This window comes from Platichthys flesus, chromosome 10 (genome assembly GCF_949316205.1).
Source record: "Platichthys flesus chromosome 10, fPlaFle2.1, whole genome shotgun sequence".
NCBI classification, from domain to species: Eukaryota; Metazoa; Chordata; class Actinopteri; order Pleuronectiformes; family Pleuronectidae; genus Platichthys; species Platichthys flesus.
In genome coordinates, this window is record NC_084954.1 from 8,959,951 (window position 1) to 8,987,314 (window position 27,364).

Genomic DNA, 27,364 nt, shown 5'->3' on the forward strand with positions numbered 1-27,364 from the left:
TGGGCTTTTAGATACTCGATGATTTAACATACTTTAAGAACCTATTGTTAGAGAATAACTCAGTTGTTTTCGGACGCCTTAGAAGAATCAGTCTGCTGTGATGTCCTGAGGCTGCCCCCTGCTGGCTGCTGGGTTAATCACAAGCTGGTTTGTGCAGCTTGTGATTAACTAAAGTTGTCCATTAAAGAAAATCTTTAATATTATTATTAATATTGGGGACATTTCCTTGATAAATGAGTGGGGGTTTTATTACCTTCACGTCACATCAGTTCCTCATAGCAGCATGATGCATACAAAGAGATGTATAAAAACCTACTCATTTTGACAGCATCGAAGGGACATTTTGTGATGTCACCACCCGTGGCATCTATTTTTATTATATATTTTTATTGTTTTTTATAGCTTACGAATTTGTCTGCCTGTGTGTGCATCTGTTTACAGTCCAAAAGTTATTGGGTAGGAGTGTCAGAGTTACGAACAAGAAGTGTGTGGTTTTCGCTGGACTTTAATAAAGTTACACATAACGAGAGAAGTTTCCTGTCGTCTATACGCAGGGACGCTACAATATGAACGTGTTCACCGTTCAAATTCATTATTTGTCATTGAGGTGCGTTCAGTTCATCGTTCTCATAAAAGTGAAAGTGTTCAATGAACGCGTTCTTTTGCATTCGTTCATGCACAACACTGATTGGCTCACGCTGTATTTTACACTAGTTAATTAAATGATTGAACACAGTGAATGTTTCACTATTAAAAACAACACGCGTTTCATCTTCCTTCCATTGTGGCTTTATTCAATCTAAAAACATACAGATCCTTCATAAAAACTTTTTTTCTTTCAACTCTTTTCCCACATTTCTTTTCCTCATTTACCATCTGACAACATTCCCCTGACCTTCTGAGACACTTTCCAAAAACATTAAGAATGAGTACATGTGTTACTGCTCCACAAATGATTTACTACATTTAATACTGACTACACACTACTTTATTAATAGGTACGTGATTAAGTGTTGGGTAATTAAGCAAGACTCTCTGGTCTCTAGGAATGACTGGGGTTGTTTACTCGGTGCACAGGACAGCGACTCCACGCTCGTAGAAGCTGTGGGGATCTTCCTTGGTGGCGATGTCGAAGTCGACGGTGAAGATGAGTTCAGACCTGGTGAAGTTCAGGTAAACGGGCAGCGTCACCTGTGGTGGGCGGAAGGAAAAATAAATTAGATGCAAACAGCAAAATGGTTTTCTAAATGCTTTGAGAATAAACATTCAATAGAAGGACATGTCGTTGTGTGTCTGTATTCATACCATGTGTCTCTTCTCAGTGCTGCATTGCTTGACCCATCGGAGCTGAGTGAGAGGCAGCTCAGTGGAGATGGTGTTGGACAGGGACAGCTTGTTGTTGGCACAGGTAGATCCCTGCAGTTTCAGACCTGAGACAAGCATGTTTGACATTAGAAACAATATATTACAACTATTCTATCTTGTGGTGACAAACTGGACTCTTATTCTAAAAGAGTATTTAATAGGAGCTTTTGCTTTCTTAAGTTACCTAAAATATTACAACACAGATTTCCTGGAAACCTGAATGGAGGGTGGGACATGGGCCAAGAAAGCACCACTTCAATTATCTATCTTTAACATTGTGAGATAGGCCAGATAAACTGTTTTTGGATCTTGTTGAAAACATCTGGCATATGTGAGGAACTGATATCTGTAAGTCTTTGAAAGTTGCTGCTGATTGATTGAATTTAAGGAGAGTGTCATCTACTTTTAAGGTATTTATAAAGACAATTTGGAACCTAACTTATCAGCAGTGTCAAATTCTATGTTACTTTGAGCTTTGTTTTTCTGACCTTTGATGCCGAAGCTGCAGGCGTCCAGGGTGGTGCCCTGGGCAGTGGTGACATTAACCTCGAGACACAGCTCTTCCAGAGACCAGCTGTTGGCCTGGGCCACGTACTGGCGGGTTGCGGTGATGTAAGCCTCCGGTACAAACAGGCTGCCGAGGCACACGTGGATGTTCTGGTGAAGCGGACACGGAAAGAGAAGAGGGATATAACAGTATCGTGAGTGCCTCTGTCAGGTTTCGCGGAATCTATCGCCATATTTAAGACTCAGGTTTTGTCAGCCTGTGGATGAACAGTGACTCAAACTACCTTCAGCTCCTTTGCTCCCCCACTGGCAGCTCCCTGAGAGATGTGCTGCAGCTGTTTGATCCTCTCACTGAAGTCTGAAACCCACTGGATCACAGTCATGGCAGTTGGGACTGTGTAGCGACACCAGCTGCGAGGGAGGATGCCTACAGAGGCAAACAAGAGATACATACACATTTGTTATTCACTCAAAGCATAATCTGTTCAGCAATAACTCGCCTGTCAAGAAGAAGAAATTACTTCAGTTAAATCCCCATGTTATAAACAAGTTAAATCTATTAAAAAACATAAACAAGGCTGAGTGAAACTGTGAAAGTTTACCCTTCACAAGTTCGCTGATGAGTAAGCGCAGGTCGTTGGTCTGCTTCTTCTTGCCCTCGCACACTTGCACCACATCGGTCAGATCCTGGCGGACCTCCTGCAGCATCTTGCAGCCCATCTTCACCTCACGCTCAAAGAACCTGAACAGTGGGTCCTGGTGGTCGTGGTGGAGGAAGAAGATTATTCATCAAATACAGAGGAACTGGTGACACACGAGGCCAAGTAAGTAAGTAAATGTGTCATTACCTCGTGGGTCAAGCACAAACATCTATCAAACATAAGATATTTTTTTATGATCAGCTTCTTAATTATTATTATTTTAGGTTTGTGTCTAGAAGACCGTTCCCAAACCAACATTCCTCTTAATTCAGCCATTACCTTGATGTTCTCTACTGTGCGTTTGAGTGGATTGACTGTTTGCGGCATGAGCTGCAGCCAGTTGCAGGCGGTGGTGTGAAGGGTCCTCATCCAGGCGGGCTGGGTGTCGGACGTGGATGCAGAGCGCTCCTTCTTCTCCGTGTCATAGGCAAGGTCATCCTCATCCTCCAACATCTGCATTTTCAGCATCTTACCCATCATGTCAGTGCCTGTGCAGCCCGGCAGAGGGAGCATGTGAGCGGGGAGGGAGGTGGAAAAACAAGGCCATGGTGGGAGGTAGGAGGAAAATAAATTAATTGTGGTACAAAGAAACATGAAGCTTACCTCAAGGATCCTTCAATTAAAAAAGGCAAGAAAAACAAATAGTGGCAGACAAAGAAATAAGGACTACACTGGGTCGGATTAAACACATAAGGAATAAGGCAGCATTTCCAACAAACACATGAATCCCAAATGCATAAATAACCGCATTCATGACTTGATCTGTAAAAGAAATGTGTGTAACTAATGCAGGGAGTGAGGTTTTGAGGGGTGACTAAGGGACGGGAGTGAGGACAGAGGGTAGAGGGAGTGTGGAGGGAGGTACAATGGGAGTGTGTTGGTGGTGACGAAACAAGAATGGAGGATTTGATGGGGAGCAAAGGGGAATGGGAGATTTGTTGCAGGTTTGAATCCTGACATGGTGGTAGGAGGGGAATGGTATCTTAGCAAAGCGACATGATGGCTGTGAAATACAGCTGCTGGAGGGTGAGGACACGCACACCCTTCCTTTGGGCAGAGCACCTTCTAAAGCATGATGGCTGAGAGCTACAGCTAAACTGAAATACAGGATCATGACACACAAAACTATAACTAGGAGATACTTGTGAAACTAACTAGTGAAGATGATGAGAAGATGAGAGATTAGCGGAAGAATAACCCTGAACATTGCCACCGCCACCATGAACAGTGCTCTGCCCAAAGCAGATGTAAATATGAGATCTCGACCATTTCACTGCACCGGGACAGCCTGTCAAAGTAAGAGTTAAAACACTAGAACAGAGAGAGGGAGAGATAGTTAATGATTCATCTGTCCAACCGACTGAGGTAGAAGAGTGACGAAGTGCTATGTTCCACTTGCTGTGACAAAACACAACATTACAGACGATGAAGACGACCAGTTGAAGCTCCGTACCCTGAGTGGTGAGCAGGACCTTCTCAGCATTGCTAGGCAAGCCAAGCCAAGATGGAGTTTGAGTGTCGGGAAGCATCTCAACCCAGTGCATGAACTCCTCACGCCTGAAACAAAAATCAACAAGACAAGGAATCTTTACTGGTCGAGCTCAGCGGGAACAGTCTTTCAATCTAACACCACAGGGGTAAGGTTAAATAAAACTGACCGAATGCCATCGGGCATCTTGATATCGTTGTGTCCGTCGACCTTCAGAGCCAGTTTGAACTCGCTGTCGAAGCTCTTCTTGGTGAAGATGCGGTCGAGGAAGGTGATGAGCAGCCGCTGGTCGAACTCGTTGTCGATGCGGCCGCCATAGATGGACTGAGCCATCAGGGTTTTCAGAGCTGCCCAGGGGATCTTGTCTGGGGCGATGTTCTGACGACCCTGTGTGTTTGGAAAAGTGGTTTTACATCAGTGAGTCAAAAGTGATCAGTGATTTGATAAATTGGGTCAGGCAGTAAGTAATAAATCAATTTATAGATTGTTGATGTAAGTTTCCACTGACAGCAAATCATTTTCATGCTGACACATTTAAACACATTTTGTTGAATTTGTGCAATATTCCACTACCTTGGCAGTGTCGTCCAGCCAGGTGTCAACGGTGTCACAGGCAGAGCGGAGGTCAGACTCTCCGAACTCGTATTTCTTGGACCATCCCAGAGGTGCATAGCGCAGACGCTCCTGAATGACTGCATGGAACCAAGCCAGCAGGAAGTACAGACGTGCACGCTCGTTGGGAGCCTGAAGACACATGGGGGGGAAAGTTATTCAGGTAGTATATAAATATACAGATCGCATGAAGGTGATTGACGTTTTAACTTCTGAAATACATTGTGAGACAAACTCAATTCACCTTGCACATGCGAGCCACAGGGATGCTGCTGAAAGTCCTGAGCATGTTGGCCTTGACACCAGGAGGAGGCTCAAACACAAAGATCCGACCTGCACGGAGCAGATTCACAGGCACCTGGCAGGAAAACACAGTGATGAGATTTTAACGAAGGTGAAAGAACAAGGAGGTCGAGACTAGAGCTGCATCAACATTATGAAATGTTTCAAATAGCTTTAAGAGTGATGTGGTTTACCTTGGGGTTGATCTCCATCGTCAGGAAAAGCCGGAAGCTGGCGTGCGGCTGCATAGAGTGGAGCTTCTTCTCCAGCTGCATCAGCCACCCAGGGGCAAGATGAACGTTCTCCAACATCACCCACCTAGAGGATGATAACAGACATGACATAAGAACACAATACAGTGTACACCCTTACAAGTACACATTAACAACACAACTCACCTGCCAGACTTGACAGCTGTGTTGATATCTCTGTCGGCCTTGTTGAAGCCCTCAGCAGAACCTGTGTGCAGTAGAAAAACAAAACATTATATATCCTCACTTATGCCGTAGACTTAGCTTAACAACTACCCTCAAGGCTGATTCATTCCTTACCAATAGAGATGGAGGTTATTTGTTTGTTCTGCTCGGCAGCGAGATCTCTGACCAGCCCGCTGGCATCATAACCTGGTACAGAGCACATCAACACTGGGGTGCTGGGCTTCACCTACGGACACAAGAAAAACCATGTCAGTAACATGAGACAGCAAAGTTCTCTGGACGAAACAATATCAAAAAGAAATATCTGACGTTACCTCACTGTCCACGATGTTACCCAGGTCAAGAGGCTGCTCAATGATGTTCATGAAGGTGTCTCCCAGGACCTTTGAGACAAAGATGTGGGACATGGCCAACATACGGTCGGGACGGAAGCTCTCAATCAGCAGCAGCTGATGCACTGCCTGGCCGATGGTAGCTGAAACGGAAGATAAGACAGGTCAGAGAACAGCATGTTATTTATTCTTACTCGCCATTAAAATAATACTGTACATATACTCACTGGACTGCTTCTCCTCTGCCCACAGATAAGGAACTGCCAGCTCCGGAGAGTTGCTCTCAATCCACATGAAGAATTGCTGGAGTATCAACACAAAGCCATAATGATCAGCAGGTTCGAACAGATAATCAGTGAGCTCAGATTTTGTGTAAATGGACCAATGCAACTACTCACATCATCAGCCTCAACTTTGTCCACCAGGTCTTTGAATGCCGGAAGGCGGCTGAGACGGACCATGGCCTCACTCTGCTCAGTGGTCAAACCCTTCACCTTGGGCAGTGACATGCCCGTCAGAACAATCTCCTTACTGCGCAGGTAGTGCTGGAACTCTGTGTCATATGACGGCTCACTGAAAGAGATGGAGTTCAAATGGTTCAGATTTGTGCTTGTGGATGTTAACTGAGACTACAGCTTTTATTTTGTTCTAAGTTTTGCAATGCTTTTGGTGTCATATTGGTGTCTTACCTGGTAATGCCCTTCAGGCTGATCCTACCCAGCAGCATGGCAAAGGTAATGTGGTCGTGGTGCAGCATACCTCTGGCCACCCTGTTAAATGCCACCTACATTCAAGAAAACAGACAAAGTTATGTCCATTGTATTCACATCAACAAAGACAGCGGGCCTCATGTTTTCAAACCGTGTGGTTCAAACCTGGAAGAGGTCCTTGGTGATGACAGCGAGTCTCTGGGAGTGGTCAGTGATGTCCTTGAGGTTGGAGTTCTCATACAGCACCGTGTGGTAGGTGTCCAGGAAAAAGTGAAGAGAGTACTGGTACAGGAAGTGCATCTGGAACGAGACAGTAAAACTAGAGTTAGCTTTATATTGAGATGTGTTTGTAGATGAATGACACTGAGACAAGTTGACATGTATCCAGACCTGGTTGAGAGACTCCATGGTGAAGTAGATGCTGCTGCAGGCTGACGACAGAGACAGGTACTGCTGGGACACAGCCTCCACCTCTGCCATGACGATGTCCGTCTCCTCCACCTTTCTCGTCACCTCGGCCGCCTCCTTCTTCAAGTTCTCCAGTGTGGTGATGATAGTGTCGTCGTCAAGGATACGGCCCTTGACCTCATTGAGGGCCTGCAGCAGAGATTTTTCCAGCTGACGCAGGCGAAGCTGGAACTCGCCTGAAAGGAGAGAGGAGTATTTGGTATTGGCAAGCAAATGGTATTCTGATTTCAGTCCATTATTTTACCACAGAGACTCAAAAAGTCTCAATTTTCATCATCAATCTAAGGCTTAATAATCCTCCTCCCCAGATTTTTCCCATCCATGTGTTGGTGCCTCTCCCCACAGCGTCTCACCTTGCAGTTTGAGGAGGTCAGAGCGTTTCTCATCCACATCAGGCCTCTCAGCCTTTAGGACCTCGTTGAGACACTGGCTCTGGAGACTGCTGCGTGTCACCGTGAAGTTGACAAATGTCACACGAGAACACAAGTCTGGTGCGAACTCCACCTGCATACACAAGAAACACCATATTAAAATAACTGAACAACAAGGAAATGCCCTAAATTTACAGATTACTTTCAAACGAGGTTACCTAATGTAGAAAGGAACGCTGAATGATATTCTACTCACCGTTGGGTCTCTTGTGGAGAGGAAGATGACAAATGAAGGCGACAGATCAATGTCCTGGTCTCCGAGGGTGATGAGGACACGTCCTCCAGTTCTGCGGACCTCTCTGTTCAGCACTGGGTTCAGGATAGGGTCGTAACTTTCTACGTCCTACAGAGCAACAACACCGTGAATAACGCAATCCATGAAGATAAAAGGGCAGTTGACAGTGATCAAGTAAAGAGTGCTCAATAACTGCAATTCAGTGTTAAGTAACTGCTCCTACCTGGACCAGCAGTGGGTTTCCAAAACGCAAGGCGCTCTCCAGGTTCTTCCTGAAGGCGTCATCCAGGAAACTGGTTCTGGTGATCTTGCGATCTTTGTACTCATTCATAATGAACTCTGTGGCTTGGCCTGATGGGTCAATGATGAGCGGGTACCTACAAAGAACAGTGGTTTAGCACAATCAGCCTAATGGGGATAAGAACCACTGAAGAAAACATTACAATTCCAGAAAATAAAGTTACTGACCTGTTGAAGCGCTTGAGCATGATGGCATTCTCAGTGCACAGGTCGTCAGCCGGGAGGGAGTTGGCCTGCCAGCGCAGCCTCTCGTCAGCATTGGACAGGTACTCAGTTCTAGCGATATCCGTACGGAACTGTGGGAGAAATTTAGTCCGGATATTAGATTACAGGAAATGCAAAATGTGTGGTTAATAACCTGTATTCTATAGCTAAAAACCTAACTTTGCCATATCCTCTTATATGATTGTAACATCTTCATTCTGAGGAACGCCCAAAAAAACTTTAACGTTTCAAAACAACATCTATTATGTTTCTATTAACGTAAATTTGAATGGTATTTGTAGATACATATGTGTATTCAGCACTTCCAAGTACCTGAATGTTTGCCTGCTGCAGGTGATGAGACCAAGTGGTGAACAGGTTCTGTCTCATCTGCTGTTCAAAGTAGCCAGCGTAGGTAATGAATGCTGAAGAGAGCAAACAGTCTCCAGCGATGGTGGACATCTGGTTCTTGAAGGTCTCACTGGTCTTCTCCCAGCGTTCGCTTTCAGCCGACAGACTCTTCAGAAGGGCTGTGCTGCGGTTCACCTGACAGAAAAGATCAATATATATTCAGTTTGATGTGGAATAAAGCGGAGCGGAAAAAAAAAACAGAAGCAGAACATTTATCTGATGTTACCTTCGCCTCAACTGCAGCCAGGTCGGCCTTAATGGCCTGGGCCTCTGAGATGAGGACGGCGTACTCCTCCTTGTAGCGTGCGATGCTGGACTCCAGGTCTCTGATCATCTGCTCAACCTCCTCTGCCCTGGTCTGGTTGTCCGTGGCATCATCCTCAAGCTTCTGCAGTTCGCTGCGCAGAGGCTCCACACGCTTCAGCATGTCAGCATAATTGAGCTAAATGAGTGGAAGAACATGGCATGCATTAAAAGGACAACCCTTTTCACCCTCTTATCATGTTCTTCACATTATTATTGGCTTCTTACTTGAGCAATTGCCCATTTCACCATAGGCCCACAGGCCAGAGAGGCTCTGTTGACACCTTCATAGTTGTAGCCTGGGTTGGAAAGATAGTTCTTCTTCATCTTGTCACGGATGGAATCGCTGGATAAAGGAGAAACAGTCCAAGAAGTTAGAAAACGGCAGTACTACTAACAGTCTATATTTACTTATATGTAAGGGTGGAGAAATTTTGTTAAATCAAAAGAGAATTAATAGTATTGAGCTACAGTAATGTAATTGTTGTTTGGCTTGGGGATTGGGATGTAAGTTCTATCATCTTTCCAGGGAGAAATGCAAAAAAGGGACACTGACAACCATCCAGGATTGATTCCAGTCAGTCAACCGCACGTTACCATCAGTTCATGTTCTATTTCTACAAATCAACCACTGAGACTGTTCCAGAAACCTACAATGAAATAATCATCACAAATGTTGGTTGATTAATGTACTGATTAAATATAATTTGAGTTTCCATTAGATAAAGACTAAACAGACACTGTTGACGCTGGTACCTCATTTCCTCAGAGGAAAAGTTGATTATGCTGCTGATGAAATTGTCCCTGATAATAACTTGTCTGATTTTTTTCCAGTCATTGGTCTCCTCGCCCAGCAAAAGGCAGATAGACTCCAGGGCCAGTTTGACTGCAGCTGGGGGATTGGTCATAGCCCGCACTTCTACTAGGTGCTGCCGCTTAATAGAACTCACCGCTAGTCAGGTGGAAGGAGGAAAGTGTGTGAAAGAGAGGAGGAGTAAGAGGGGGGAAGAAGTTTGGAGAAACAAGAAAGAGGGAGAGGGGGATCTTTAGTGAACAATTGCAGAGTGCATTCTCTCTCATTTCACCTGATCTCCTCTGCGGAGAAGTTAACAATGGTGGGGATGAAGTTCTCCCTCATGATGATGGATCGGATCTGCTTCCAGTCTGTCGTACTCTCCCCCAAGAGCAAGCAGATGGACTCCAGGGCCAACTTCACGGCTGCGGGGGGATTGGCCATGGAACGCACCTCCACCAGGTGCTGCTTCTTAATGGACTTAACAGCTATTAACATCAGGCGAAGAAGGATTATGATAAAGGAAGGGGCAGTGATGGAAAGAGGATGAAAGCAGAGATAGTTGTAAACAAAAATCACTTTGAAATGACACTGTAATATTATAAAAACGGGAAAAACAAAAGAAAGGGAAGAGGTATTTATAACTATTGGATAATAATCCTCTATCTTAACAGTACTATAAAGCAAACCTCAATTAAACACTCAGAAAACAGACGTGAGTAAAAAAGCAACTGTACCATTCTGAGACTCAATAACAGCAGGCTCCACCTGCTCCAGGTCCTGTTGGACTCTAAGCTGTTTGTCCTTGATCACCACCTGCTGCTTTAACACAGATTCCTGGATCTCCTGGCTCATCACCTGGAATCACAGCAGTAACAGTATAAGTTAATAAATCTATGTCTTTGCAATACAAAGCTTAACGGAGCTCGTCTGTAGCTGTACAACATGTTATATTACCCAAAAGCTGTGTTTGTCTTGTAGGAAAACATTTTTTCCTGCCTACCTTTTTCTTCTCAGCCTCCTGCTGGTCTTTGACCATCTTCTTCAGTTTGTCGTTGGCAGCAGCATTCTTTGCCTCCAACTCCTGGCTCTTGATTCTCAGGTCACGGCGAAGCTCCTCCACCTTATTGAGGAGTTATCAGAACAATCAGGAAGTGGGGCAAGAACAAGCACTGGCAAATTGACACCTTGCTGGTTTGTAAGGGACCAAGTCAAATCTTTATTTTACCTGATCAACAGTCTCCTTGATTTTGCGGAGGCCGACGTTAAGGTGCATCTGCTGCTCCTCTAACTCACTGCGTTTCTCATTGAACAGGTTGGCATACTGGTTGATGAAGTCCAGGTAGTGGCGAGGAGTGATAGACATGGTATGACCACCTCGCTTGGCCAGTCGGTTGTTGGCCTGTAACAATTGGATATCAAGTTTTAAGAACATATATGAAGTATTCATTAGTAGAAGATAAACTTAGACTTTACAATGCATCCATCTCATCAATGCAAATATCTTTACCTGGTGAAGTGTCTGGTGTACAAACACACAGCCGTTGATGATAGCCTCGCGGTGAGATGGTACCTGGGGCAGTTTGTCGTAGACGATGGGCATGTAGTCTGGCACCTTGTAGTTTGGTTTCTCCAGATCCATCTTGCTTGTGAACTCCTTACCCACCTGATAAAGGGCTTCTGTGGACCAGTCTCCAAACCAGTTCAGCACACACCTGGCATAGAGGAATAAGCGTTTTAATTTAACACAAACTCCACATATTCCAGAATCCCCCTAGTTTCTCTGATATCATATATTAATAATGTTCCTCTACCTGTTGAATAGGGCAGGCGATGTGGCGGCCCTGTCCTTCAGGCCCTCTGATGAGGGGTTCATGGTGAAGACCACATGGAGGTTTCGGATGACCTGACTGGTGAACCACTTGTAAAGCTCTTCGTGTGTGTCAAGCATCAGGCCCTCTTTCTGGGCTCCCTCCTTACACTGCGTCATCAAGGTGGCATACTCATCTCCCTCGAACAGACCAGGAACCTACAAAACAGGCGACATTACAAATATTGAGAACCTGAAAAGTATGTGCCCACTACCCAATGACTACTAAGGGCCACAAACATGTTTCAAGTGATGCTCTACATCATCCTACTGAGGTCGGCATGTTACCTCTCCATTGGCCAGCAGTGTGTTCATTCTCTCAAGGAAACCAGAATCCAGCACATTGGATTCATCCATGATAAAGGCAATCTTCTCATTCTTGCAGCCAGAGCGACGCAGCACAGTCCGCAGGTCCTCATCAAAGTCCTCTCCACTGTACTTCCTGTGTACCTGAGGACAACACAACAAAGAAGTCAATAAATACTTAATATAGACAATTGTATGACTGCACTTCACATAGGGCAACATGCATTTTTACCAACCTTGATCTGGTAGACACTGAGTCCGTTCATCCAGGCTACGAAGCGAGATAGAGTGGTCTTTCCTGCTCCACTCACACCGATCAACAGGAGATGGCCCTGAGGCTGACGGAAAATTCTAGAGACAGACATATCACCTTTAAAAACTTGCTCATAAAGCAAATACACCAATAAAAAAAAATGTGGAGGTCAATGAGAAGCACTGAACTATAAAATATCAGAGGCTGTTACTTACCGGTCAATCCTGAGGACGTGGTCCAACACCTCGTTGAAGAGCACCAGAGGGACATCCAGCTCCTCTTCATAGAAGACCTTCAGACGGGCTTTCACGTAGTCCCTCAACTCCTCCTGTTCCACTGGGATGTAGTCCTGCAACCACATACAAGATACTCTGTGTCAATTTAAAGATTTCTTACAATTTCAGTATCATAACCAAAGCAGAAATCACAGTTTAGTCAAAATATCTCAAAATTACCTTGGAAAGCCAGTTGCTGTAGAGGATAGGCCTAGTGAGACCCTTTTCCTTATCGATGTTGGGGAAGTGTTTGAGAGCAACCATGTCAATGTTTTCATCTGTCCACCTTCTCTCTTCATCATCAACCAGCCTGGAAAAGTACAAGACCAACCACTTAGTCACTAAAGGTCTCAAGTCTCAAATCAGTCTTCAATTCAGTTTGTTAATAAATTACATCTCATAGTGAACGCTGAGACTAATACAGCGTAACCTCTCAGTAACTAATGCTCACCTGTCCTGGAAGAGGCGGAGAGCCTCATGGGCCCAGATGCGGATGAGCCCCTCAACAGGCAGAGTCTCAAGTGGGCGCAGGGCCTCAAATATACCCCTCACCCAGCGGGTCATCTCTCTGGGAGAGTAGATGTAGTGAGGCTGGGTGTCCTGAGTGAACCGCTCCTGAGGGGTTAAAGAAAAAAAATAAATGTAACTGAAGAAGAGTATTTTATAATATAATTTTTTCACAGTCTGTACAATGTTTTCTGTCTAAATATGTAGTAAATTGGGCTTTCATGATGTTGCTCTTTTACCTGAGACATGGTGTAGAACTCAACCATAGCAGCAGTGAGAGGCTCAGCATATGTACGTAGGGAGGGAATGAGGCGCAGCATGGCCCGGTTGAAGGTTCCATAAATCTGGGTGAGAGAGGCCGGGCCTGGGTAGTCCACATAGACCACAGGGACGTGGCGCAGGAATCTAAAAACAGCAGACCATGACTTCTCATATACAATATATTTTGGGGTTATTTCAGGAGTTTTTAAATAAATATACAATTAATATTTTATATGCATGTTCCACTCTGTTAAGACTAATTAATGTACCTGTGTGTAAGAGGCTTTCTGCCAGGATCAGTAGGAGGATTACAGGCACCAACAAACTGGATCCTCTCTAGTTTGACCCAAGTCTGGTCCGAGGTGCGATAGAAACCTCCATGTTCCACCATCTGCAAAGAAACAGGACAAGGGAGTTTTCACATACATTACCAAATCAAACAAATTCAATAAAATTTGAAAACATGCATCATACCTGTCTGAGGAAAGAGATGACTCTCTGTGTGCCATATTTGTCCATGTCTGGCAGATTGATCTCATCACAGAACAACACCAGCCATTTGCCCAGCTGGACCGGGGCCAGAACCACACCGTTGGGGGTACGCCGGTACTCACAGTAGTGGTCAAAGGTCTTAAGCAGCAGCTCTGGAGTGGTGGCACTGGAGAAGTTCAGACCCACAACCTGATGGAGAGTAAGAGGAAATTGGGAAATTAAAAAAATGTAGGTTAAGTTTAACTGATTTCCAATTAATTCTTTGATTATGTCCCTTACCTCCATATCAGGCAGAGCCCTGAGGGCGCTGAACAGGGTCATAGTTTTTCCAGAGCCAGGAGGTCCACACAGCACCAGTGGTTTGTGCTCTGCCAGCCATGTGTAAAGCAAAGCCTCGTGACGAACAGTGTCCAGAGTGGGAACCACGACATCGGGGGATGCCACCTTGTGGGTCTCTACCTCAATCTGGGGCACCTTGCCTTGCCAGGACTGCCATTCACCTGAGATGCACACCTTAGTGGAGAGGAAATATATTTAGCTTGCCTCCTCGACTTTTGGATACAGAGAACACTTTCCTTTACTCAGAACAAACAATAGTTGAGAAACTAAGAGGCTGTACCTCGTAGTCAATGATGGGAACATTGGGAGCGGAGGGGAGGGGAATAGTGGTGATACGACGAATGTATTCTCCAAGCTCAGCCCTCATCTTCAGCCGTCCATCACCAGAGAAGGACCACAGCACGGCGTAGATTAGGTACCTCTGTAGACAGACAAAATCACAAAATTAATCAGTTTTAAAAAGGTACAAATTATAAGAAGTCTGTGCTTCTTTAACGTACACTGAGCGAATACAGAATCTTACCTGCATGTATCTCTCTAGCTGCTCACTGGGCATAGGGAAGTCAGGGTGGTTGTTGTTGTAGAGAGCCACATTACGGCAGGCCTGGTGCAGCATAGAGCACAGGGAGCCTAAGCAGCGCAGGCGGGTGAAGTCCATGATGTGCTCCATCTTGGAGGCATGCTCCAAGGCCTTGATCACCAGGCCTGTAGAGGTGAAGAAGGGCTGAAGGATCGCTGCAGAGTCACGCTGGATCTAGTGTGAAAGAAACAGCAGGAAATCAGTGAGGAATAAACGTTTGAGTATTATCTAATGTATTTTTTGTACTTTTATCCTTTTACCTGCAACATCGGTGATGCAGTCTCTTCCTCGTCCTCTATGCCCTTCCTCTTGCGTTGAGCTTCATCCTCTCCCTCATCCAGTGGGATACTGCGGATGCGAGCCAGAAAGTTGTTGAAGATCATGTCAGTGCTGAGGACATCCTCACTGAACCAGACCATACCACAGCGAGACACGGTGGCCAGCGTGGCGTACTTCAGGTCCTGTACTTCAAACATCACACGCACCTGTGAAGAAAGGGGAGACACTCGGGGTAAATAACAAGCAACCTCAGTACAGACAGGATAAAAAAATGAGCCAATTGTGCTTGAAGTGCTGGGCGGTTACATTTGGCGGCAAGCTGAGACGCTCTCCGTTGGGCAGGGTAAGCAGTTTGTTGTCATCCAGGACGGAGTTGAGATTTTCAACCCACTCAGGGTCAACATCACCATCAAAGATGATCCACTGGCGCTTCTGCAGTTCACCTCGAACGTTATCAATGATCCTAGAATTGAAAGAATAAGCATCTTGCATGACTTATATCCATAAAGAAAGGGCCACATTGCATGATCAAGATCAGCCGAGTTGACTTTTACTCCTGATTGCCAAATTTAACTCACTTCCTGAGGATGTGTGTGAACAAGCCATCAGTCCATTCACGAGTGTTAGGGTCCAGGGTTCCGTACAGGTGATCCTTGCTGATGGCCTTGGGGTCGATGATGTGGGCCATGCCCTCAACACCTTCCAGCCTCTCCAGGGCCTTGAGCAGCACCCTCCAAGCCATGGTCTTTCCACTCCCTGAAGGTCCAACCATCATCAGGCCGTGGTTGATCTGTGTGATCTGATACAGCTGGAGCACCTGGAAGATGTTTAGACAAAGTTTCAGAAAATTAAGTCACCTGGATACTGTGGTATTTTATCCTAGAACTCGGGATCCTGAGAACGGAGGATTCAAAAAACATTTCCAGAAGCAGAAACTGATCATTAAAAGTACTTGTAACTACATACCTTCTCCACCCACATGGTGCCAACATCATCACCATCGCCATAGGTCAGGTACATCTCCGCACAGACCTTCTTCAGCTCCTCCCTTAGTGCAGTCATCTCTCCTCTGTGGTACTGGACACCGGGGAAGACATCTGACAGAAGGCTGAACAGCAGAGGGATGTCCTCTGCCACCAGCTTGGGAACCATTGTCTCACACACACTCTGGATCAGAATCTACAGTAAATGGGACACAAACCTATTGAATCATTCACGTTCATCAAGCTTGATTATAAAAATGTCAGAGGAGTAATGATTAAGCAATAAAGAAACTTAATTTGACTGCTCTTACTACTTTAATAATACTGGATATTAATGTATTTAACTATACCTCCTGTTCAGGAAGGTTCTCAGCGATATCATTTTCGTCAACGACCTCTCCACGCTCAAACTTCTCCCTCTTGATCCTCTGGATGCGCTCACGCTTGACATTACCAGCACTAATCAGCACACTCTTCAGAGCTCGAAGGCCAAAATCATAGTGACTCTGAGATGACAGCTGCTCGTCGCACAGCCTGGAATCAAGACAAGGAGTAAGTCAGAGAGGATAAACTCAAAATCCTTCCAAAGCTATTTCAACTTTTCTGTACATACTTGAAGAAGGGCACAATCTTTTTCGCCAGGATCTCAGCAGTGCGGAAACCTTGGGAGTAGAGCATGACTTGTGCGATGAGTTGGCGGTCAGGCTTGGTCATGGCCAAGCTGCGGAACAGCTTCTTCAGATTGTCAGGCAGGTTGGAACGGCCAGCGTAGCCAGGGTTCATGGTGATGAAGATGGCCATGTCTGGGCTCACCTTCACCTGTTTGTTCAGGAGCTCTGTGGTGACGGGCACACCTGAGAAGGGGACAGATGATAAGTCATTTACACTGCAGGTCTCATTTATAATAACAATAATTTGATGCATCTCATTCAAATGACATTACACCAATTTGTTAAATCATCATTATCTGGACATTCTCCTTAACATTCCTGGTTCCATTCATAAAACACTTACTCCTGTCTCTGTTTATGTTGCTGTGCTCCCTCAAGGCCACCTGGATGTACTGGACCTGCTGGGAGACGGCAGACAGCATTCTCTCCTCCAGACGATTGAACTCATCGAAGCAGCCCCAGGCTCCGACCTGACACAGACCCACGAAGATACGACCCATGGCCTGAAAAAAAGAAGATGAACAAAAAAGATGCGCAAGTTATATAACCATCATGAGAACCAAATCCTGTATCTGTATTGTCTTACAGCTAGAGAGTGGACTAAAAACAAAGAAACACTTGTGCACCTGGAAGTCAAATGTCTCATCACAGTTGAAGACCAGTACAAAGCGGCCAAGCTGGTGTCCAAGAGCTTTCACAGACTCAGTCTTTCCTGTGCCAGCAGGACCTAGATGAGAAGAAAAACTCAGTAAAGTTCTGTGTTTTCCATCTAATTAGTTTATTCTCCATTTCTTGTGTACAATTCAATTTCATACCAAATGGTGATCCACCAAGACGGGCCTCCAGAGCCTGGGTCATGGTCAGATAGCAGCGGTCTGTCAGAGGTGTCTGGACAAGCTTGTCCTGGACACCCAAGTACTCAAAGCCATAGTTGAACTTGGCATTGGCCATCTGAATGGATAGCTGTTGCAGGACGTCCGTCTGCTTGGGGTCAAAGTAGAAGCGCATCTGGCTGAGCCACTCAAAGGACTTGGGGTTGTCGACCTTGTTCTTGATCAGAGTCCTGCTCACATCACGCTGGTGCACCAGCTCGGTGATCTAAGGGAGAGGAGGAGGGATTTCAGATAGTTGACATCAGACAAACATTCTTGAAAGAAAATACTGTGCAAAAAAATCTCACTGACCAAATGTTCCAGTTTCCTTCTGCGGATGGGAGGCTGCTCCATCAGCACGGTGTCGGCCAACACATTGAGGGTGGCCTCCACATTTGACAGCACACCCTGCATGGGTGTCAGGTCCTCACCACCACCGATGGTGGTCAATGCAGTCTCAGTGTTCTCAGACCAGGCAATCTGGGCAGAGAGGACGACCAGTTGGGCCTTTGGAAAGAGGACACAGATAAGTTAAATTCTGCAACCATTTTTTGAATGTCTAGAATATCAAATGATTGCTCCGTCTGTTGACCTGGTAGCGATCAATCCAGTCGATGTACTGGCTCAAGTCGATGGCTGTGCCCTTGTTAAAGGCTGTGACCTCCGTGACTGACTCAGCAAGCAGCTTCGCCAGCGTCACCCTCATCTCCTTCTCCACCAGCGTCAGCCACTCATTGATCTTAGGGTGATCTGTGATGGAGACCGGTGTCTTGTAGACAATCTCTTCACCCTCGCGGGAGGAGATTCCCAGAACCACGGTGCTGTCCTCGTTCAGAAGGATGCTGGAGACACCAGCAAACATCTTTTTGAAGTGCTTCTGCAGTTTGGGCACATTCTTGCTGTTACCAATGATCTCGAGCAGGTCCTCGTCTCCCACGAAGTAGAACCTGTGAAGAAAAAAATGAATGAATGAATTAATTTAACTTTTGAAGATAACACTCCTAAAACAAAGCATATTTTATCTTTCAGCTCGCTCTGCCTCAGTGTTATCTTCATACCTGGGGAATGAGGATCTCTCTCTCTCCAGGTATTCTCCCAGAGCTTTCTGGATTTTCCCGAGAAGGTCAGCCAAACGCTCCAGAGACCTCTGCACTCCCTGTATGTTCAGCACGTCCATTACTAAAGGAGACTTTGTTACCTTCTTCATCAGTGCCAAGAACTCTGTGCTGATACTGTGGGATAAAGACAGAGAGCGATTACATAAGGTTTATAGACAAATTTAAAATGAATAATATGTTTCCATAAAATGCGGGTCTTTCGTTTACCTCGAGAATCTCTGGGTTTCTACTGGCAGCAGATGTTTGATGTCAGCACTGCCTGTGAAGATCCCTTCCAGGTAAACCCAGCGACGCTGGACGTCAATCCAAACATCGAACAGAGCCATGATACGATTCAGCTTGTCCTCCCAGCTCAGGGCGTCCTCCTCAAACACCTGGGAGAAAGAATGCATTTGGAAAATGTAATATTCGTACAATATTAAATTGTTGTAAGAATAAAGAGAATATGTAACCATTTACCTTGTAGTATGGAGACAACTTCATGGCAGACACACTGTTTATGTGTTCTTTGACCTTGTTGAAGAGGTCATCCCAGCCTCTGATCAGACGACACTTGTTCTGATAGTTCACCAGGTCGAGCTCGTACGAGTTCCACACTTCACGGATCTGAGAACCAGCAAGCACAGAAAATTATAAAGTTTTGAGAGACATTTAATATTTCCTGTAAACCAAAAAGTTAATCCCTCTGTAAGCATTACAAAAACACTGCATCAAGTCTAGCGGATCCTCCCTCTTCACCTGTTTGAGGAACTCCTCCAAAGCCATCTCTCCCTGGGCGACCAGGAGAACATCCTTCACCACCATCTCATTCTTCAGCAGATCTATATCCCAGATCTGTCCCAGGGTCAGCTCAGAGAGGACCCAGTTCACATGCAGACGCTTCGTCAGCTGCTTCCAGTGGCGGTCCTTCAGAGCCTCTGATTTCAGCTCGATCACCAACATGTTGACCTGGAGAGAGAAAGTAAGATGCAAAGACTTTAATAACCCAGAATCTTGTTTTTATCTTTTGGCTAACTTTGTGCTCAGTGATGAGAAAAACTTGCTGCCTGACCTTCATGTATCCTTTGAGAAGCCTCTGGACGAACTCGTAGGAGGCATACTGTCTCAGTCGTGCTTGGAAGTTCTTCAGCTGGTTCAGAAGACCATCTAGAGTCTGACGAAGCTACAAACACACAAGAACAACATTAGAACTGTTAAATAAAGTAAATTGTATGTATTAACGGACAGCTTCACTAATCTGAATGATTACTATGTATTTTACCTTGCGAGGCTGCACAGACACCCATGGCTGCTCTTTCATCTGGTCGATTTGCTCCCAAACCTTTGCCAGCTCAGACCACACCTCCTTGAGGTCATGCAGCTCCTCCAGTGCCACCTACAAGTCCCCACGCAGACAATAATGAGTCCAAATGAAAGCATTTATTTGGTCATCTATTTTGTCTTGGAAGAAGTCTATTCATAGTTTGATCTTCAACTTTTGATTTAAACTTTTTTTGTGAATGTGTGCAGGAATTACCTGCACCCTCTCTTCACTGCCGCTGAGCAGGCCAGTGTCAGTGAGCTCCAGGGCCTCTTTGGCACGGGCGCACTTCTCCCTTTCAACCTTCAGTCGGCCAAAGTTGCCTTCGTAGATGGTCAAGGACTGAATAGCCTCCTCTGGACGCAGGTTACCCTGATGGAACATGTTATTCATTACACATTGAAGACATTTGATGAAATTATCTCTAATGAATGAAGGTCACGTAAAGGTGTCTCTTAATTTTATGTATGAATCTCTTGGTATGATAATAACATGACATTTCTCTTACAGCAACTGGTTTGGTCTTTTCCCACTCGTTGAGCAAATCAGTGGTGCGGTTTTCCACAGCTTTGTCCTCCTGAACAATCTTCAACTGCAGGTTGGCCACCTGCTGCTGGATAGCAGTATCTTTACGCTTCATGATGTCACTGAAGGCGCCCCATTCCCCTTCAATGTTGTCGATGTAGAGCCAAGATGGTGGGAACTGGAATCTCTGCTTCTCCAGCAAACGCTGTCCATTGCGGAACATCTGGAGGTAAAGGGGGAAGAACCTCATTAGATCTTATAATTGTCTTTAAAGCTTGCTGTTATTTAAAAGGGATATACGAAAAAGGATACTGAATGTTTGAGTACTTACGTCCACATTTTTCTCAAACTGTTTGATCTTGCGCTTCAAGGTCTGGACATATGTGATGAAGTTAACAGCATCTGAAGTGCTGGCTGTGTCCACGGAGTGTTGCTCCAGATCTTGGCGGGACTTGGTGACGGAACAGAAAAGCGCGATTAAATTGTAGCTCAGAGAATAACCTTTTTATTTTCCAATATAAATTATATTATTCATTACCTTGGAGATCTGGGCATGGAAGTCCTGCATGTTCTGGCCAAGCATCTGTCCAAACTTGCTGAGGACTTCCTTGTGCCAGGAGTCATACTTCAAGTTCACCTTGGACTGGACCTGTTTTCAAGGTCAAATGCAAAGTTTAGTAAAAATTAAATTTGATTATGATTGATTAAAAATAAACAACATTGCAGTGGAACGGTCATTTTGGCAAGAAACAGCTCTCAAATACAACACCTAGAACAGGGAGTCATCATTACCTTGCCATAGTCTATGACCGCAGGTCCAAACTCTTTCCGTGTCTCTGCATTGTCAAATGTTCCGCGGGCTTTCCGGATTTGGACTAGCAGGGCCTGCCACTTGGTGAGATCTTCACCCAGACGGTTGTAGATGTTCTCCGCTTGCATGTCCCACAAGCACTGGTACTGCAGCCACACCTGGACGGGTCCAACAAAGACCAAGTCAATGGTTAAAAGTGCTATGTTAAAAAGGACACGCAGTTATCAAGCTGTCCAAGCAGCAGTAAGATAAAAGTGATTTAATTTTATTTCTTGTTATCTAAGGCCGATGAGGCTCTTACCTTGACATACTGCTCCACCTCACTGACGATGTCTTCAACTGCATTGTAGGACTCCTCTAAGGCTGCAGGGCCATCTGGCATTCTGGTCAGAGCATTTCTGTAGAACTTCTCCTCCTCTGACAGCTCGTAGTGGACGCCCACCTGGAGAGGAAGATCAGACTTGTTTAGATAAAAGCAACAGCACAAGATCTTTATGTCTCTCACTAACTCATATCTGAGCTACAGGATATCACGGACAAGCTGAGACTCATGTCTTGACCACACGGTGCATACCTGGTATCTCTGGCTCTGGATCCTGGGCAGAGAAAGGATGACCATCTTCCAGGCAAACATCTCCTGGTAAAGCTTGTAGCGACAGTCTTCAATCGGGGGATTCAGATAGATGACCTGGTTAGTTATCCTCAGCTCATGGACAACATTCTAGGGATAAAAAAAAATCTGAGGTCAATTCTGCCCATTTATGCAACATTTCTCAGGTTTTAGAATGAATGTATAAACATTAAAATGAAGCAGTGTATAAAGCAATACAAGGTCCCCTGTTACAATGCTTACCTTAATCTTGGGCTCTCCTCCAGGTTTGTGGCTCAGTTGTGGAGCCTCGGTGTCCATGTCCACATCAGCCTTGTCCTCTATCTGGCCACGGAGCACCTGAGTCCAGGCTTTAAGGCCAGCCTGCAGACGCACTCCCAGGATGCGTTCAATCTATGGAAACAGAACCAAAACAAATACGTTAGTGCCAATTTCAAACTAACCACATGTGAAGAATAAGAATTTCAGTAACCCTTCATTTTGGTATCAAACTAAAAGTGTGACAATTAGTATTTGGCTAAACTGTGTTACAAACCTCAATGTCAAGCTTGTTGACCCAGATGGGCAGGTTGGAGTAGGAGTGCAGATTGAGGTCATCCACTGCCTTCTGGACTCGGTTGAGGATGTCAGAGAAGGTCTTGTGGTCAAACATGGACGTCTCCAGAGAGCGAACCTCCAAGTCTATTTTCTCCTCAATCATTAAGAGGTCATCAACCTGGAAATCACATACAACGGAGACAAATATGTTTGTTGGTGATGATTTAACATCTGTTGTTTAAATCGTAAAAGACAAAAAATCAATATTCCTACACAGTGTACACTACTGAATATTAATGTCTCCATACTGACCTTTTCCTGGAAGTTGAACACGGTCTCAGCCAGCCTCTGAACATAAGGATCCAGCTTGTAGGACTCCCAGACCAGAGTGATGCCTTCAGTAACGAGAGCCTGAACCTCTTTCTTCAGCCCAGCCACCAGCAGGGAGATGGAAAACCTCTCCTCCACCTTCTCACAAGTGCGCTCGTAGGTGCGAACGCTCTCGATCAAGGAGATGGCGAATGGGTACAGCTGGTTAGCTTGATGGGCTTTGTTGACGATGGCCAAAGGAACACGGAAGCTCAGCCACTTGAGGTTGCGGACCTCTTTGGACAAGGTGATGATCTCTGGGAGGAAGTTGACTTTAAGCTTGAGCATGTTTCCTGTACGTCCACGGGCACGAGTGCTCTCAATGGTGAAGATGCGGCCAGATACACCGAGGTTACGCTGCTGTACCTGAATTACAATAGAAATAATTGACAATTAATACAAATATTGAGTAAAATTTGATAAAGAAAATTAAAATTTGCAGTATTCAAGATTCACTATGACCAGATCCATACCTTACGAGCCCAATCATCAAATATCTCTTGAGTGTTGAGTTTGGCCCTGAAGCTATCTCCATCCTGCTTTAGCTTCAGCCCCTCCACATGGTTCTCCCAGCCTTTTCCCAGGACATCCTCCACCCTCTTCATGTATGCAGTCAGCTGACGGTCAATCTGCTTGGCCCAGATGATGGATCCAGACACAGGTGGCAGGTCGCGGACGTGGCTCATCTTACAGGCCTGGCTCTGAGGATACTGCACTTTGAACTTGTCATGCAGAGACTCAATGTCGTCCTTCACGCGCTGGATGAGCTGCGTCTGGTACTCCCGGATGGCACCGCGGATGTGCGGGCGCACAAACAGGGCATTGAAGCGGGAGAAGATGCGAAACATCTCGTTGGCGTTCTTGGCAGTTCCCAGCTGATCACGCAGGCGGGCAGTGATGCGGGTCTCCACGCGGTCGATGCGCTCATCGTAACGCTTCATGGCAGCTTCCCAGGCTTCCATGCCTTCCTTAGACACATCCAGACCATCAACCTCTTTGACGTTCTCATATGCCAGGTTGACCTCCTCGATAGCGTTGGCATCGGCCGCATCAAAAAGAACTCCAGCTACCTTCATGTCTTGAGGTTCAACTGTCTCCCCGGGAGCATGCTGGGGCAGAGCAGAGACCTGGAGAAAAAAGTTCATAAAATGGACATTAATCTCTACATTGTAAGGCTCTACATAAAGAGAACAAGTTAAAGTTAGTGAGGCAATTGTTAAGGTAAAGATGAAGATAAAATGTATAGTCCAAATTTTACCTGAGGCCTCAGCACACGGACGATGACAGCCCTCAGCTGCTCGTGCTGCCGTCTGAAACGTCTCATGTGGTCCAGTCGGGACTGGAGCTTCCTGTGGGCTGGGCTCAGACGCCACACCATCTTCAGGTTCTCCTCTCTCTTCCTCTTCACAATGTCCCTCAGAAGCACCTGGAGTTTCTCATACTCATCCTCCCACGTCTGGAAGACCTCGAAGCAAGCCACCATCACCTGCACACAGAATATTAAAAGGACATTTAGTCAAGATACATTACATTTCTTAGGAGCTTAAGTAAGCATGCACTTCTAAAAAACACACTAACCTTTTCAAACTCCTCGTAGGCAACATGCATGAGCTTCCTGGTGCCCAAAACCTTGAGGAGCTGGGAGCTCAAGTCCCTGGATATGGCCTCTACAAGACGCAGGGCTCTCTGGATAGGGTACTTGGTATTTCTAATCTTTTTCAGGTGAGTGAAAATGGCCATCAGTGCCTGGCGGATCTTATCGAGCTCTGAGGCAGAGAGCAGGTCATTGAGAGGGAAATCCTTCATCAGAGGATTGTAGTCATTGACAGTCTCCACAGCCTGTTTCAGACCTGTGTGAAGAAGAGCAAGCAAAAAACAATTGTAAGCCAAAGGAATTGGAGTAAAACATTTTAACATTTTGATTGGCTGCTACTCACCAGTGTCAGTGTCAAAGCTGACGGTAGCATGGAAACGTTTGCCATGTTTGAGGATGTCCAGTGTGAGCAGAACCTCCGGGCTCTCTCTCTTCTCTTGGATCCTGTTGAGGGCTCGTTCCAGGTTCAACCAGAAACTGATCTCCTGCAAGGCTGTGCCCGAAGCGGGGTCGCGATCGAGCTTTGTAACCTGAAATAAATGATGTTGGCATCAGGCATGAATATTTCTCCATTCACCTTTTGTTTAAATTTGAGACAGAAACACAGGAAAGCCTCTCACCTTTTGGATCTCCCTGATCCAGCGGTTGACTCCAGATTGCAGCTGGTTAAGGAAGGTGGGGTCCTCCACTTTGTCGCCAAAGTCAGTGACCTTAGGCTTCTCTCCATGCTCATAGCACTGCTTGGCGATGTTTGCGATGATGGGGTGGATGAGCAAGCTGATCTCAGGGATCTCAATATTCTGCTGCAGGTGGAGAAGTCCCATCTCCAGCTCTGCAATCTTTTTCTCAACTGAGGGAGCCATCTTATCGCCATCTCTAGAAGATGATTTCAGAGATTTAGGGGCTTTTGAGGAATGTTAAAGTGTCACTTATACTACTAGATTCAAAGTTTGTGATGCAGTTCATTTCATCAGTTTTGAAACCATCAAAAATGACACATCCCAAGAAATTACCTGTCAGCTTTGCCAGACTCGCGGATGTAAGACTTGAAGAAAGGCGCAACGGCATTGCTGATGAAAGAGTGAAGTGTCTCATAGGGAGAGTCCTCACTCAAGGTCAGAACTCGAACTTGGGTCGAAATCGGCTTGTCTGCATCAATGACTACGGTCCTCTTGATTAAAGCCAAGCTGCAGGGGAAGAAAAACACATTCACAGAATTACCAGAAGTGAAAGCAGAGTGTCATGCCTTTTCTCCATATAACAATATTCATGATTTAGAAGCATAATTTACCTGTTGGACTTGATCCCATAGTGTATATCAATGCTGATGTTATAAGTGATGCACTCTTTCTCCTCCTCGCCTTCGTCTCCAACATCCTCTGTGTGAAGAATAAATACATAAGGATGTGTTATCTGGTGATATAAAATCATAGTCAATGCACATATACTTTAAGTGATGATCAGTGTGTGTTTGCAGTTGCTGAAGTTTAATATCCGGTTATTGAGGATCAGGATAATTATCTCCTAACGAATAAAAAACATCATAACTATAACAATGTATTTTTTGGTATTTCTACATTTAATAACCACCACATCATCAAGATAAGCTGTGTGGTGACATGGTTTATAACGTACTAATCACCTTTTAGAGATGGGGTTTGGATTAGAAAGCAATAACTGTTGTTTGCTCAAGGCCAAAAAATTGCTCAGTTACTCATGGTAGACTAGATCAGGGCTGAGTGGGCCATTTTACAGCAGGATGACGGTGCAGTCTGACTCCATCCATCTTTGTCCCCACCCTTCTTTTGCAAGCGAGCCTGTGGCGTGTGTAAGAAGAGATAGCCATCTGCAGACAACGGACTCTCTGCATGGCAGCATCAGTGTTCTCAGTGTTAAAACATGAACAGGCTGGAAAAAAGTGATTATTGAGGCTGGGAATCCTAAACCTTCAGGCTCAGCCTCTGCGTCTGGCTGGTCATGTGCAGTATCAAGGGACCAGGGTTCAGTGCTCATGACACATTAGTGAGGGCAGGAAGCTCTGCAGCTCAGGATGTATTGTCCCGGAGGGGAAAGTGAACATAATGTGTTCATTGACACAAGCTGGTTCACATGATAATACCCCCGAGAAGGAGGATAACACAGGACTGGTGCTTCTGACAAAAGGTTTCCTTGTGTCTTAAATAGAACCTTGTGTTTGTTTTAATCTCTTCTGCGCACCCAGATATCAACTTCTATTTGACATCCTTCTAATAAACAAACTGCACTTCTACATAAACGAAAATGCTAATGCTGACTTTCATTAAATTAAACATTACATTAGCTAAACATTTGATCAACTAAAGCTCAATTTAACGAGTATTACACTTTTAAAAAGATCGTACAGCAATTGAGCACATGACATGTGCAGTGTAAGTTTACTGGGTTCTGCTGAACGATTCTTTCTGTCCCCACCCATTGTGGCGTAGTTCCCTTTTCAATGAAGTGTAATGATGGAGGTAGCGAGCTAGCTCAGTGTTGTTGTGGCTGTCAAACACCGGCCAACGTGTCTTTCGCAAACACTGTGGGTATTAAAACTATCACTGTTGTGTTCATGATATTTGATGGCGCTGCTGATGTACCTTTGAGAGCGCTCCTCTCCACCAGGATGGTTTGAACTTGGGGATCGCCCAGGAATTTCCTCATCTGCTCCACGGCGCTCTTCTCCTCCAGGGCGCTTTCCAGGGAGGCCGGGGCCTCGCCGCCATCTTCCAGGAGCAGCGGTATCAGTTTGCGGATGTGCTTCTGCAGCACCGAGGTGTCGGCCACCGTCTGAACGGCGGACACCTCCATGGTGCCGGAGTTCTCCTCCGTCCCTCCGCCGTCAGACATTCTTTCCGAGGCGGCGGACGAGGTGGTTGTCGCGGGGTGAGACTGAACAAAGAGCCGGGTCTGACGCTAAGTAGCAGGCTGCAGGGTCTGGGTGGACGCTGACTGCTGCTCTGTCAAAACGCCGCAACCGTGCCCAATACAGATTTATCCGCGCAAGGGATTGTGGGACTCGATGTTCAATGGATGGATATCTCACTGGGCTGCAATCGGCTTGAAAACTGCAATTCCCAGGATGCATTTCTCTCATTCTGTCTATCTATGTCCTTCTGTTTGTCGATAGGGGGCGAAAGGGAGTAGTCTCCAATGATGCAGCTGAAAATCATCTGAAACTCAACTAGACAAATTGACAAAGCTTTAAATATAA

The 27,364-nt window shown here is 45.5% G+C and overlaps 1 protein-coding gene across 2 annotated transcripts; it reads right to left on the minus strand.

Annotated features, from left to right (window-relative positions):
- Nucleotides 1–773: 773 nt before the first annotated feature.
- dync1h1 (dynein, cytoplasmic 1, heavy chain 1) lies at nt 774–27,096 on the minus strand. 2 transcript variants are annotated; one of them, XM_062397921.1, is made up of 78 exons: nt 26,751–27,096; nt 25,424–25,511; nt 25,146–25,319; nt 24,753–25,008; nt 24,476–24,662; nt 24,117–24,388; nt 23,797–24,024; nt 23,012–23,665; nt 22,482–22,904; nt 22,168–22,347; nt 21,876–22,025; nt 21,597–21,743; nt 21,324–21,464; nt 21,004–21,180; nt 20,750–20,860; nt 20,543–20,662; nt 20,195–20,434; nt 19,903–20,058; nt 19,648–19,761; nt 19,438–19,548; nt 19,125–19,334; nt 18,846–18,992; nt 18,594–18,760; nt 18,327–18,500; nt 17,861–18,215; nt 17,581–17,775; nt 17,212–17,494; nt 17,023–17,123; nt 16,740–16,899; nt 16,339–16,579; nt 16,076–16,259; nt 15,709–15,921; nt 15,321–15,559; nt 15,049–15,205; nt 14,724–14,948; nt 14,407–14,637; nt 14,164–14,304; nt 13,824–14,057; nt 13,527–13,733; nt 13,322–13,443; nt 13,031–13,196; nt 12,736–12,899; nt 12,465–12,594; nt 12,225–12,358; nt 11,993–12,107; nt 11,739–11,900; nt 11,395–11,609; nt 11,091–11,295; nt 10,809–10,982; nt 10,584–10,703; nt 10,318–10,438; nt 9,544–9,739; nt 9,016–9,133; nt 8,711–8,926; nt 8,407–8,619; nt 8,038–8,165; nt 7,793–7,946; nt 7,531–7,677; nt 7,257–7,407; nt 6,826–7,079; nt 6,601–6,735; nt 6,415–6,509; nt 6,124–6,298; nt 5,953–6,028; nt 5,708–5,868; nt 5,508–5,619; nt 5,355–5,415; nt 5,151–5,274; nt 4,919–5,032; nt 4,636–4,806; nt 4,232–4,449; nt 4,027–4,130; nt 2,853–3,061; nt 2,475–2,628; nt 2,157–2,299; nt 1,854–2,022; nt 1,306–1,430; nt 774–1,191 (listed from the first exon to the last, which is right to left on the minus strand). In XM_062397921.1, the coding sequence occupies exons 1-78, from the start codon at nt 26,998–27,000 to the stop codon at nt 1,063–1,065; spliced, it is 13,923 nt and encodes a 4,640-aa protein (XP_062253905.1). In that variant the 5' UTR covers nt 27,001–27,096; the 3' UTR covers nt 774–1,062. The 2 variants fall into 2 exon arrangements, with proteins under 2 accessions (XP_062253905.1, XP_062253903.1); XM_062397919.1 differs by lacking the exon at nt 9,544–9,739 and adding an exon at nt 9,873–10,068.
- Between the last annotated feature and the right edge of the window lie 268 nt (nt 27,097–27,364).